Below are 14,373 nucleotides of genomic sequence, written 5' to 3'. Positions count from 1 at the left end.
AAATTAGGTGAATAAATTAAATAAACGTAGTCTAAGCTGTGTTTTGCTGTCATTTATGGTCGTGTTATAGTTTCTCGTCTCCTCTCTGCTCTGTTTCGCCGCGGGCGGGGCTCAGCGGAGTGGAGGGGAGACAGACCGCCAGTGGTGGAGAGTTGACAACTACACTAGTTATCATACTGTAAATGCAACAAAAGCTTCGCGAGTAGAAAGCCCATAAGAGCAATTTATTGACGTAATCCGCTTGAAAGATGGACAGACTCCAAATGACGAAAAATATTGCCGTAGAGCGTGTGATTTGCGACACATCAAAATAAACGATAGAGCATAATGTGTGTATCGAAGACAGACACAGTCGGCACAGCTGCCTACTGCTCCTAGCTACACAGCTACGATGGGTTAAATGCAGAGGAAGAGTTTCCCCCACGGGGATCAATAAAGTAATAAAATAAATAAATAAAAACAAATAAATAATTTAGCTACATTTTATTACAAGGATAAACCCCTCGAAAACAACCATCTCGTTTTCAAGGGGTCCTTAACACAATATACAGAAAATACAACACAATAATATGAAACCATAGACGTTTTTCCGTCGTCACACGATATATATCGTCATATCGCACAGCCCCATAGGGGATGGTGACCCACCCGACGCCGGTGTTATGGAATTTTCCGACTCCCCCGCAGAATCTGACTCCCCTTGGCGTGAACGGGTCATGGTGGTGGTGGTGGTGGTGGGGGGGCACGGTTAGGAGGTTAGGGTGGTGATGAGGGCGTTAGGGTTAGCCTAACCTAACCTAACCTAGCCTCACGCCAAGGGGAGTCAGATTCTGCGGGGGAGTCGGAAAATTACGTAACACCATTCCAAAAGCTCTCATTTGACGCTGTTTGGTGGGGTCACGTTGAATTCTGTGCTTGTTGATATGGTTCCGTCCTCTGTCCTGTAAAATCAGGCTGTTAGAAAGCCCGATGATAGCATTTTAAATTGACCTGGTTATGTGTGGGTTAGTAACAACATAGACTTGTACAAATTACTCCATTTTCAGTTAAGTACTGTCTGTGTAAGTAATTGGTTGTTAGCTAATGGAGCATGTTAATTAGTTCGATTTTCTGCCTCTAATCTGGAGAACATTGTCAGCATAGAGCTTTGTCTAAATATCAGCGCCTTAATTCTTGTCAGGAATGGTCATGTCAATTGTCACGGCATCTAAAGTGGCGACCTGAGAGTTCATTTCTTATCTCTGTCCAGATGCATTAGTACACCAAAGTACTTCTACTTTGGAGTACCAGTGCAATAGCATCAGAGCAAGACGGCCTTAAGAAGATATCTTTATCCGTACTCCACAAAACTTGCGTTTCATTTCTCACACCTCTTTTTTTTCTCCTATTTTTCCTTCTCTTCTTCTTCATTGGAAACACAGTCGACTTGACTTTCCCATCTTTTCTACCCTCCCCCTCCTCCCCTCCAGCTGCAGCACCTGTGCTTGCTCATTGTACATTGCAGTGAAACCCCCGCCTCACTCTCCCTCCACATTTCTCAACTTTCCTCCCATATTTTAAATCCTCTCTCTGTATTCTCTTCTCTCCCCCATCTTTATTTCCTTTTACCTTTCATGATTTTTTTTTACCCTCCCCTCTCCTCTCTCGCTCTGTCCACAACCCCCCCCCCCCAACACTGCACATCTTTGTGGAATTGACTGTGACCAGTGCTTGGTCTTTATCCAGATTGGCATTCTTTACATATCTGTGTCTCCACTGGCCCTCAGAGGTCCCATCTCTGCCGACTCGGTCAGAAAAACACTAAGAGATGGGCACGCAGGCAGGCATTCATATGGGGTAACAGAAAAAACAGAAAACAGAGGCCTGCCCTATTTTTGCTGTTTCTTCTGCAGCTGAGATGGCTCTTTGCAATTTTTTTCATATGTTTTGTTCGGTGCTTGTTTCTTGGAATGAGAAAGGCACTGAAGACGCATCGGCGTTGACTGTATGTTGATTATCTGGGTGTGTAAGCCCGAGTGGATAATGCCTCCAAAACGTAAGATGGCTATGGATGGAATGAGGTGAATGTGGCCAAAACCCTCAGTGTTAAATTGGGATGAGTATTTTATTTTGAGCCCGCTTATAGGAATTAAGTACTCATTTATATGCAGTTGTGTGCCTTGTTTAACATGGAACATAAAAGATAAAATCAAAAGCAGCGCAGAAGAGCTCTATGTGCAGTGTCTGACAAAAAGTCAGTTCATGTTTTCCTTCCCTTCTGTCTCTGTCATTGATGACCAGAGCTGCAGAGAGCTAGACTGAGTCTATAAAGATTATTGATGGTTCTCGTCTTGATTTATGGCCTGTGTCTTGCACTGTCCTTGGGTGATGGATAGTGTGTGTGTGTGTGGGGGGGCATTTATGTGTGTCTGTATTGGGGTATGTGTGTGTTTGTAGGAGTGGTCATATGTGCGTGTCTGTTTGCATGGGAATGAGTGCTTGGGTGGGTGGGAGGGCATGTGTGTGTGTGTTTCCGAGTGTATGTGTTGCACACACATGTGCGTGGTGTTGTGTATGTGTGTGTGTGTGTGTGTGTGTGTGTGTGTGTGTGTGTGTGTGTGTGTGTGTGTGTGTTATTCACACACACTTGCCAGTATCTCCATTCCTCCATCTTTTGGGTAGACTTCTATCTGTCACTGTCGCTCATCTGTACTTGATAGGTTGAAACTTCATCTTTTCTCTCTGTGTCCTTTATATTTGCCTGTATGGCTCCAACTGCAGAGCCCCTATTTCACTTAGCCCTCATAGACATTCCCTTTATGCTCCCCTGTCTGCATGCTGTTCCAGCTAATTTATGTGGCCAAACCAGACTTTATTAAACAAATTGAACCCAAGCGTGAGGTAATGTGAGCTGTAGTAGACCAGGGCTGGACAGGACTGCTGATGCCTACTTCTTCCACATCCTCTTCTATAAAGGGGGCTAACATGGAATAACGTTGCCTACTGAACTCAAAACAGACCAAAATTGCCAACATTTTAAAATCAAACTGAAGGAATTAAAAAAAAAAAATCAATCACGCTTGTAGTCATGTGTAGGGGTGGGGGGGGGTAGGTATGCATATGTGTGTATGTGCATGCTGGCAAGTCATACTGCTCTTCCTATAAGGTCAACAAAATCTACAGCATAGTTGAACTCTGTCATCTCTGAACATGTTTTATGCCTGTTGTTTTAAAGGCCCATCTAGGGACGAGGTGTTGGAAATTAGCAGTAGCTATAAATGCTGTGATGCATTGCATTGGGTAATTGTTGTGCAATTGTCTATGTATACTGCATCTGTCCCTATCAAATAAACATCGAAAAAAATATATGAATAATACTCTGCAGACCATAAGCCTCGGGTCTTGCAGCACATGCTATTAAATATCCAAACAGTCTTGGCATTCAGCTGACAGGCATCCAACGCCCAGCAGGAATAACTCAGCACAGGAGAAATAGCAGCAAAACAGCTTGAATCAATGCCTCCCACCATCCGATTATTTCACTTTAATAAAAGCATGATAAAGAGCACAAAAGGCGACTTGCGTTTGACAGGCAAATTATCTAGGATCTATCTTCTTTGTTGTAGCAAATGAGGTAGTCGTTCTGTAATGTGGTATAATCTATGAGTCTGTTGTATTATGGCAAGTACACTTCCAGTGTTCAGGCCTGCTTATCCGTCTCTCTGTCTCGTCGTCCGTCTTATGTCTACATAAGGATAGTCTTTACACTGGCTTCCTGTCCATCAAAGAACTGATTTTCAAGCTCTGCTCGTGGTTTATAAAGCACTGAATGGTTTAGGGCCAAAAAACATTTCTGATCTTCTGCTAGGCTATGAAACATCTAGACCTCTCAGATGGTCTGGGACAGGTCTGCTTTCTGTCCCCACACTCAAAACTAAACATAGACAGTTGGCTTACAGTTTTGTTTTGTTTGTTTTTTTGGCTCTTTTTATTGCCTCGTGTTGCTTTTACATTTTGTCTTAATACCTTTTATAGTTTATCTGTAAAGCACATTGAATTGGCTTGTTGATGAAATACAAATAAAGTTGCCTTGTCTTACGTTACTGTTCATGTGTGTCTGTCTTGTTGACTGTGCTTTGGTTGTCTGTATCTGTCTGTCTGTGTGACCGATGCCCTGTCTGTCTGTCTGTCTGCCTGTCTGTCTGTCTTCCATCTGTCTATCTGTCCGCCTGTTTTCCCTCTGTCTGTCTGTCTTCCATCTGTGTCTGTCTTCCATCCGTCTAATTGTCTGTCTATCTGCCTGTCTTCCATCTGTCTGTCTGTCTGTCTGTCTGCCTGTCTACCTGTCTTCCATCTGTCTGTCTGTCCATCTGTCTGTCTTCCATCTATCTATCTGTCTTTCTGTCTTCCATCTGTCTGTCTGTCTATCTGCCTGCCTGTCTTCCATCTGCCTGTCTGTCTATCCGTCTGCCTGTCTTCCATCTGTCTGTCTGCCTGTCTGCATGTCTTCCATTCGCCTGTCTGTCTGTCCGTCTGCCTGTCTTCCATCCGTCTGTCTGTCTTCTATCTGTCTTCCATCTGTCTATCTGTCTGCCTGTCTTCCATCTACCTATCTGTCTTTCTGTCTTCCATCTGTCTGCATGGTTATCTGTCTGTCTGTCTGTCTGTCTGTCTGTCTGTCTGTCTGTCTGTCTATTTGTCTGCCTGTCTGTCTGCATCATTCAATCCCTCTTTCCCTGTCTTTAGGCTGGGTGACCAGTTTTATAAGGAGGCCATCGAACACTGTCGCAGCTATAATGCCCGTCTATGTGCTGAACGCAGCGTGCGCATGCCCTTCCTGGACTCTCAGACAGGTGTGGCTCAGAACAACTGCTACATCTGGATGGAGCAGCGTCACCGCCAGCCAGGTGAGGGATCGTTCAGGGCTCTTTTGCTAGCGCCCAGCTTAAAAGATTTTTTTTTCTGATGCAGATCAGAATCAGAATCAGAATGGGGCCAAACAATCAGTTTATCCGTTGACATTAACTTCTAGCAACAGTTTGTGGTGTACTTCCATCACTTACTTAAATGTCCATTTATCTACTTACTTTAACATAAAATGGTACAGGTTCGGTAAAGTTAAGGATAAAAATGTACATTTTTCTGTGCATTCCTATTCAGATCTTTCGAAACTTGGCCAAATGTGTCATTAAGATGATTTATGCTCATGCTGTGATTATGTTACTTAAAGATTATATAGGGCTGGGCAATATTTGACAAAATCAAATGTCACAATATTTTTGACTGAATACCTCAATATCAATAATGTGATGATATTTTGATGATGACTCTTGGTGCTCTCACATAATATTTCACACAAGAAAATATTGGGAATTTATCATTCATAATTATCATTAGTAAGCAGGTAGAGGCATTCATTGTACATTTAATTTGGCTAAAACAGTTTAATAAGTTCACGAAATTTTATCACTTTAGTGTAATGTAGTCTTTAAGACCAGGGAGTTATAACGTTTATGTTATATCATAATATTACGATAACCAAAATACCCGGCAATATCTCATCTCATATCACATTATCAGTATTACCGTATTTCCTGGACTATAAGTCACTTTTTTTTTAACTCGTCTGGCTGGTCCTGTGACTTATATTCCAAAACGACTTATACAATGTAATTTTGCCGGACATATACACTGCATTTCAATTTAATCTTGTGACTCAGTTGAAAATATGGTACCGCCTCTAAAAACTGAATGAGAACGCGCGACGCCTCACCGTCAGGTGAAAAGAAGTGGCTGGCGACTCCACATGTATTGGAGGAGGCATGTGGTAGTCTGCAGCCCTCCCCGGCTCGGCAGAGGGGGTGGAGCAGTGACTGGGACCACTCGGAAGAGTGGGGTAATTGGCCGGATACAAGTGGGGAGAAAAAAAGTGGGGGGGAGAGAAATTGAGAGTAGAACGGACACTGAACTGTTTGCCCGTGGTTATTTGAGTAGCTCCAAAGAAAATGGCGATTGTTGTTAGTTGTCATGGTGACACCACACGTCAGTGGGGCCGCAAATGTTTGTACTACTCCACTGCTCGTTTGGTTGTTACTGCAAAACCTCACTTCAGTGAATCAGTGACAACAAAAACAAAGAGTCAGCGACTTCCTGCGGTGGGTAAATACGGAAGTTAGCCCGCTACAACGGTCACAGTTCTTAGCAATGGCAGCGGTTCAAATGGCCGCCGCAGCTCTGACCATCCTGCTGTGTTGATTTGAATTGGAATGTCCACTCTACTTTCAATAAGTTTCTACTGTACCGCCATATAAATGCGACTTATCTTCACAACAATGCGTTTTTTGCTGAGTGCTACTTGTACTCCAGTAGGACTTGTAGTCCGGGAAATATGGTATATCAAGATATTGCCAAACTATGGGATACAGATACTCTTACGACCCAAAAATGGTCCTAATATACAGAATAATTTTTGTATCCTACTATGGACACTGGTTTGGGTTTAAGCACCTATGTATTTTGAACAGGAGCAATGAATGAAGTCGGTCTTTGGGTGGAGTAATGTAAAGACAATGATGAGGCATATAGATGTTTAATGTAGATGATTGGATTCTCTCCAGCATCGGCTAACCTATGAACACATCCACGGGCCTTTCATCAATTTTGTAATGTTGCCACCGCTGTTTTTCCTGCCTTGACCTGAGACAGGCAGTCATCATGCTACATGCACATCTGGGTCATCTGTAAAGCCAAAGGGAACAATCTGTTTCTAACTGTGAGCTGGACACAAATAGACTGTTCTCCATCTTGTATGCAAAGCCCTTGGGCCACACCCTATACTTTGTGGCAGACCCAGCTCGCATTATAGTATGTATTTATTCTGGGTTAAGTCCTCCCCCTCCTTTTTTATTTTTTATATCCCTCTTTTCTTCTTACACTCCTCTTGCCCTCCTTTCTTCTTACCCTCCCTCTCCCCCTCCCTTCATCTCACGCTGCCCCCCTCCACTTTTTACCCCTTCATCTTTCCCCATTCTGCGATAGTGGCAACATCACGTCTAGAGCTAATGGTTGAATCATGAGCTGCCAGCGGTGTTTGCTTGGGTCTGGCCATGAGAGCGCGGTCTCTGTGTCTGGAGAAAGAATATATGGACGCTATGAACTGAATGGCGAAGTCAAGACTCCTCAGCTCATATCAAGTGTCAGGAAAACATGTCTACTTCAGTCTGTGCACTGTGTGGGTGTTGTATGTATGTGTATGTGTGTATAAGTGTGTTTGTGTGTGTGTGTGTGGGGGGGGGTGTAGGAAGGTCTCAATGCATATTTTGTTTGAATGTCAACTTGCCAACGGTTGTTAACATTCTTCCTGTGTGCCTGTGTGATTGTGTGTCTTTGGATATGTGTGTGTGTGTATGTGTGCATGCATGTGTGTGTGTCTGTGTCTAGGCCAGGCTGCAGGACAGATGTACACCTACCCAGCTCGTTGTTGGAGAAAAAAGAGGCGGCTCCATCCTCCCCTGGATCCCCAGCTCCGCCTGTGTGAGCTGCGATTAGGTAAAACAACATACACACACACACACACACACACACACACACACACACACACACACACACACACACACACACACACACACACACACACACACACACTCAAATGCAGGGTTAAGGGACCATAATACTGAGAGCATCTAGTATTCAACCATGTGCCATGTGGAGCCATGTTTATGACACGCAGCACAACACAGCACCATCTGATTTTACTGATTAACACACCTTCACCCAAACAGCAGCAGACTACCCGGTGAAATCAACCTGTGTTGTTTTTGTTAGGAAAAAGAACCTGCATAATGCTTCTCCATGGCACACGGTTGAATACTACCAGTATTCTGGAAAGAGAAATTTGTTTTGGCCATAGTAGTTGTTTCCTTCTCAGCAGTGGTTCGGGAGGTAGGGCAGGTCATCTCCCAACCGGAGGGGTTGCTGGTTTGATCCATGGCTTCTCCTGCCAAAAATGTCAAAGTGTCCCCTGAGCATGATACATAATACCTTACTGCACCCCATAAACTGGTTGTTAACTTGGCATAGTCGACACCGTCAGAGTGGTATGTGTGTGTGTGTGTGTGTGTGTGTGTGTGTGTGTGTGTGTATGTATATATATATATATATATATATATATGTGTGTGTGTGTGTGTGTGTGTGTGTGCATGTGCGTGGGTAAATGTGAGGCATTAACTGTAAAAGCGCTTTGAGTGGCTGTAGCAGCTGGAAAAGCGCTATATAAATACAGCCCATTTGCTATTATATCATTTTTCACTGCAACACAATAATTCAGAATTGATGTGTAAGAGTTATCCAGTGAAAGTCAGAGTAACCACTGCATGCTGCATCCAATTCACTGTTTACGCTCTAGACTTGCCTCATGATATTATCGTCCACTAACACGACATATTGTTCAAAGTATTACTGCCCAAAAGGCTCATGTACACTGCGACTTTGCCCCCCCCCCCAAGCCGCCCTGTATAGCCTTACATCGTTTTAGCATTCAGAGTGGCGTTAATGCTGGCTATCTAACCATCTGGCTCTGGTTAGCCTGTCTCTCTCTCTGGGTCTCCAGGTTCGTTCTCCCCCTGAATCAATGCTTTTTCTCTGTTCTCTTGTAGTTTACACCCACCCACAAGCACACACATGCACAATCATGCAAACACACACACACGCACACACACACACACACACACACACACACACACATACATACACTCTCCCTCTCCTCTGCAGAACAGAAGCACCCTAACTGGGCCTCCATAATCATTTGTCCATGAGGCATTAGAATGTAAGTGAGTCCTATGAGATGGAGGTGTGTGTTTATACAATGTGTGTATGTGTGTGTGTGTGTGTGTGTGTGTGTGTGTGTGTGTGTGTGTGTGTGTGTGTGTGTGTGTGTGTGTGCACACACGTGCACCAGCGTGTGCATCCATCCAGTAACAGTGAGGGGATTTTAGCAGAGGAATGCCCCAGGAACTTGATAAGGGGGAAAAAAATATGTCTTTGTCTGAGCTTTGCCACACAATTGTTTCCCCCTAGCTGTCTTCCAGATGCAATATTACACCAAGAACTGTGGAGCTTGAAGCAGAAGGCAAAATCGTTCTCAAGAAATGGAAAGAAGAAACTCGCTAGAGCATTAGCTGACCAACCAGAGCCATACACACAAGGCGGGAGAGCGAGCCAGCTGTCTAGTTAGCAAGAACAGGAAGGCCCTTGTACCCCGTGGTATTCTGATGAGGGTCAAACAGTAGAAGTCTTCAGTGTCTTCAGTCTGCAGACATCGAGCTGAAAAGTTTGGCCCAGATATCTATCATTGCAGGACAGGGGGATGTGGCTTCCGCTCTCTTGGGCTTTTAGAAATGTTTTCTGTTTATTTAACATTTCCTGAACAGACAGATTTGTCTGTACATGTATATACACACACACACACACACACACACACACACACACACACACACACACACACACACACACACACACACACACACACAACACAAGTTGCATTGATGAGATTTGAAAGCAGACGTTTTATACCGTGTTTCATAGAGCCGATACTTATACCGGGGGCTCTGCATCAGCAATCATTTTGTCTCCCCTTGACAAAAACACTCATACTGTTTTTTTGTTTTGTTTTTTTTTGTTGAGGGGCGACATAAAAATGTTGCAAGTCTTTTTCTCTGCCTTAATCTGTGATTGACCTACAATGAGTTTAATACTGGCAGAAAGCATTAGGTACAAGGTATTACACTGTGGTCCAGTGTAAGCCTGCCTGTTATCCTAATGTTCATTGCATGAAAGTATCTCACTGTCTTATTCGCTGCTGAGCCGGCATGGCATACGTGTAGGCTCGTGAACTTTGTGCATGGCCATGACATCACACCCTTTCTGATATCCTATTGGCTTACAGTGGTGGGTTCAGACCAATAGGATGCGTATGCGTGTCTGCATATATGTATATCTGTGCGAGTGTGTTTGTGCATATGTATATGTGTGTGAGGGATGGGGATGTGCTCCTCCCTGGCTGAAAGAGTGTGACGCGCCCTTTTCCCAGAGGAGGTAGAGGCAGAGGAGGAGGGGGGTGAGGGGGGCTAGGAAAAGAGGAGCAGAATGGAGGATGGCTTAGGGGGGGCAAATGTGTTTGTGTGTGTTGGGACATTTTATGGGTCCCTCTGAGGGAAATGGTCTATTTTAGGGTTAGCACTTGGTTTTAGGGTTAAGGTTAGAATTAGGATGAGGTTAAGGTTAGGCATGTAGATATGATGGTTAGGGTTAGGGTTAAGGGCTAGGGAATGAATGTAGTCAACGAGTGCTTTGAGTGACTGTTGCAGCTAGAAAAGCACTATATAAAATGCAACTTGATTGATTGATTGATTGATTGATTGATCGATCGATCGATCGATCGATTGATTGATTGATTGATTGATTGATTGATTGATTGATTGATTGATTGATTGATTGATTGAATGAGGGGTTTCCCCGTGTGTGTGTACCAGGCTTTTCTATCCTAATGGGGACCAAATGTCCCCACTAGGATAGAAAAGCCTGAAACCACCTACCTTGTGGGGACATTTTATGGGTCCACATGAGGAAAAGGGTGTTTGAGGGTTAGGACTTGGGTTTAGGGTTAAGGTTAGAATTAGGATGAGGTTAAGGTTAGGGTAAGGGTTAAGGTTAGGCATGTAGTTATGATGGTTAAGGTTAGGGTTAATGGCTAGGGAATGAATGTAGTCAATGAGGGGTCCCCACAAGTAAGTGTGTGTGTGTGTGTGTGTGTGTGTGTGTGTGTGTGTGTGTGTGTGTGTGTGTGTGTGTGTGTGTGTGTGTGTGTGTAAAATGGTGGAGCCAATTCAGTGGAGAGAAGGTGAGAAGGTGTTAGGGGACAGTGGAGAGAAGTAAGGGGGTGGGAGCTGGTTGGAGGAGGCGGGGAGGCATATGGCGAGCCTGTGTGTTGAGGGGTGCAATAAGCATGACGGGGAGAGGAACTGTTTCGTCATCGGTGGCTCAGAGTCGACCTGCCCACACAGAAGATATTGGGGGCATCGAGGTCTAGAAGCTGCGCACTCAATAAGCGTGGCTTTACCACCCAGTTTCTCTGTCCATGTACCCGTCTCATCCTTTTATTAGAGTTCAGACAGGCGAACTCACCAAGTCCACCTTCACGGAAATGAAAAAAAGGAGAGAGAGCGATGCAGAGAGAGAGAGAGAGAGAGGCGGAGAAAAAAGTTAGAGAAAGAAAAATCAGAGGCAAAGAAATATGTTAAATGGAAAAGAGGGAGAGATGGAAAACAGAGATGGTGTGATGGAAAAAGAGAGAGAGAGAGAGAACGATTAACAGAGTGAGAAAGAGAAAACAAGGTACAGAAGGTGGGAAAAGGTGGGGAAAGAATTTTCAGCGGTGTCACTTTTTAGCCACTTGCAAGGTTGGGGCCTTGAAAAGAGAAAATGAACCCGGATATGAAAAACAACAGATTCCCTTTGGCCGACCTGTGTGTTGTTTTTCGTTTTCATTCTCGTTCGCCCACTTCATCCCTCCCATAGCACCTGGTGCGTGTCAGGGCGCTGGGTCTGAAACCAACTCTGGAGTCCAGTCAAATGAAAAAAAAAAAAAACAGCCTGCCAAACCACGTTAGCTTAAGCTCCCCCTGTATCCCACACAGATGTCCCACACCCACGAACTCGCGAACACAAATGCACATGCACCCACCGGCCTTACACCCTGACACACAAACACAAACACACACACACACACACAGAAACCCCATCTGCACATGCATGCATGCACTTACATACATACAAACATAAACACACACGGTCCACAATATGACTCATACACAACCCTACACACACACACTCACACACACCTGCCTTTTCAAAAGCTCCTTTCTTATTTTGATTCTCTCATTTTGCTCACTCCCCTTTCCCCTGACCCCCCCCCCTTCTCTGTTCGACCCCCAAACCCTCCAGAAGCGGAGTTAGCCCCCAAGCGAGAAGGGGGCCCTGGGGAGGCCACAGCTTTGGAGGCCCTGCTGAGGGGGGATAACCTGCTGGAGAAAAAGAGTGGCCTCACTAAAGAGGAGGAGACCCTGCTGGAAATACAGGTACAACGTCCCGTTTTTAAAGTCAGGCGAAAATGATGATTCAATTTTTTTCAATATCATAATAGTGGAAGTCCAGACAACTGCTGCTGTGTGTGTGTGTGTGTGTGTGTGTGTGTGTGTGTAGGTACACACAGGGTGTTGTGATGCGTCTAGTGCAGCAGCGTAAAGTTGGAGGGAAGGTGCATGTGTTCTTCCAACCCGCTTGTGTCCCTCCTGCCCTTAGCTTGCTGCCGCTGGCTAGCCTTTGTGGCGAATAGGGAAGCATCCTAGCGTGTAAGCCTTTCCTTGCCAGTACATAGCCTCTCCTTCACCAAGACTCCTGCCAGGCCTCCCCGTGGCCACACATGGTAACTGGGGTCTTGCGGCCCCAGGCTAACTTGGCAGGGGATCTCGGAGCAGCAGTGGGCCCCAGAGATATGGTGTGCAGGCCCACCCTGGTGGACACGCCCTGGCACCTATCAACCACTGCCCCGCTGCCTTGTGGGTGAGTCTGGAAGACATAAGGCTAAGGGAGCTTACCCCAACAGAAAAGCAAGTTGTGGCGGCACGCTTCGAGGCGGTTCCCGAAAAACCGGATTTCCGGCAGCCCCCTGCAGTTGTGTGGAGGTGCCAGGTCGTCTAGGGATCCCCCTTGCCATCGGAACCATCTCCTCTACAATCAAGTCATGTGGCGTTGGGAGAAGCACACCCCCCATGCCACTTTAAAAACCATCTCTGCGCAGGTATCTTCTGCTATCTGAGTCCCCGACCTCATGAAGTCTGGCGGCGATGGAGTATCCAATGACGGGAGCAGGTCTGAATGAGCTGGGAGCTCTTAGTTGGAACTCTGCACGCCAGCGGCACAGGGCAACGGTCGTTAGCAGCTGGGATTGAGTGGCAGCTGTTTCCGGCAGACCCCTGTGCGTCTGAGCAGCCCTATTTAGGGACCGCACTGCTCACCCCTTTCAGGGAACGGCCTAGAAAAGGTGGCCCAAAAATTGCCCACTCAACACTGCGCCTGGGCAGGAAACCGCACCTGCCGGGCCATTCCACTATGCGGTCGAAAAACAAACATTATACCACTAAGATTTGCAGCATGGAACATAAGAACACTCCTGGACGTCAGCCATGGTACGGACAGACCTCAACGCAGAACAGCACTTATTGCTAGCGAGCTGAGGCGCTATTGTGTGGATGTGGTGGCACTCAGTGAGACCAGGCTCCTTGAAGAGGGCTCGCTCAATGAAGTAGGAGAGGGCTATACCTTCTTTTGGAAAGGATACCCCCTAGGAGGTCAACACATCCATGGAGTTGGTTTTGCAATTAAGAACAGTCTCTTACCCAAACTCGAAGAAACACCAGTGGGCATTAATGAGCGGCTTATGACTCTCCGTATACCCCTTGCAAAATGTCGATACATCACCTTGATAAGTGCCTATGCTCCAACTTTACCATCTCATGATGAAGAGAAAGATCGCTTCTACCAGGCACTCGATGATGTACTCATCAACATCCCAAGGAGCGACAAAGTCATTTTGCTTGGTGATTTTAATGCCCGAGTTGGGAAGAATATGCAAAATTGGAATGGAGTGATTGGCGCCCACGGCATTGGAAAAGTCAACCCCAATGGCATAAGACTTCTTAGTCTGTGCTCGGAACATGACCTCACCATCACAAACACCATTTTCCAACAAAAGAATAAATACAAGGCATCCTGGATGCATCCCAGATCCAAACACTGGCACCTGCTTGATTATGCTATCGTGAGGCAGGTTGATCTTAAAGACGTGCTCCTTACAAGAGCTATGCGAGGAGCAGACTGCTGGACAGACCACCGTATGATCCTGACAAAAGTCAGAGTACATGTCCGACCCTTGAGACGCCAATCTGGGCCAAAAAAGAAACCACTCCACTGCGCCAGACTATCCAACAGCGACACCCGAAACACCTTCCGCCGTTCTCTAGCCGGCAACTTAGTTGACATTGAACAGCTGATCAACTCAGAGTCTGGGATGGATGAAAAGTGGACCTCTCTGAGCACCACCCTCTTTGACAATGCAGCCCAATCCATTGGCTTCAAAACCAAGAAACATCAGGACTGGTTTGATGACAATGCCGGAACGATCTCCACCCTCCTGGACAACATGCATAAGGCACACAGAGCTGCCCTCAGCAACCCACTATCCCAACCTCTCAAGAAAAAATGGCAAGACCTCCGCTCTGAGGCCCAAGCAACTCTGCGGAAACTGCAAAATGAGTGGTGGATTTTGAAAGCCAACGA

The 14,373-nt window shown here is 45.7% G+C and overlaps 1 protein-coding gene across 1 annotated transcript in view; it reads left to right on the top strand.

Annotated features, from left to right (window-relative positions):
* Positions 1–14,373, top strand: part of dpf3 (double PHD fingers 3) — a 35,062-nt gene that overhangs the window by 7,926 nt on the left and 12,763 nt on the right. The window contains exons 2-4 of the mRNA XM_056294674.1: positions 4,726–4,886; positions 7,420–7,527; positions 11,980–12,113. Coding sequence (XP_056150649.1) covers positions 4,808–4,886; positions 7,420–7,527; positions 11,980–12,113 — 321 coding nt within the window. The 5' untranslated portion in view covers positions 4,726–4,807. The remainder of the gene's footprint in view (positions 1–4,725; positions 4,887–7,419; positions 7,528–11,979; positions 12,114–14,373) is intronic.

Source organism: Lampris incognitus, chromosome 15 (assembly GCF_029633865.1).
Source record: "Lampris incognitus isolate fLamInc1 chromosome 15, fLamInc1.hap2, whole genome shotgun sequence".
NCBI classification, from domain to species: Eukaryota; Metazoa; Chordata; class Actinopteri; order Lampriformes; family Lampridae; genus Lampris; species Lampris incognitus.
The sequence above is the reverse complement of the archived record's forward strand: the minus strand, read 5'-3'. Positions and strand labels throughout refer to the sequence as shown.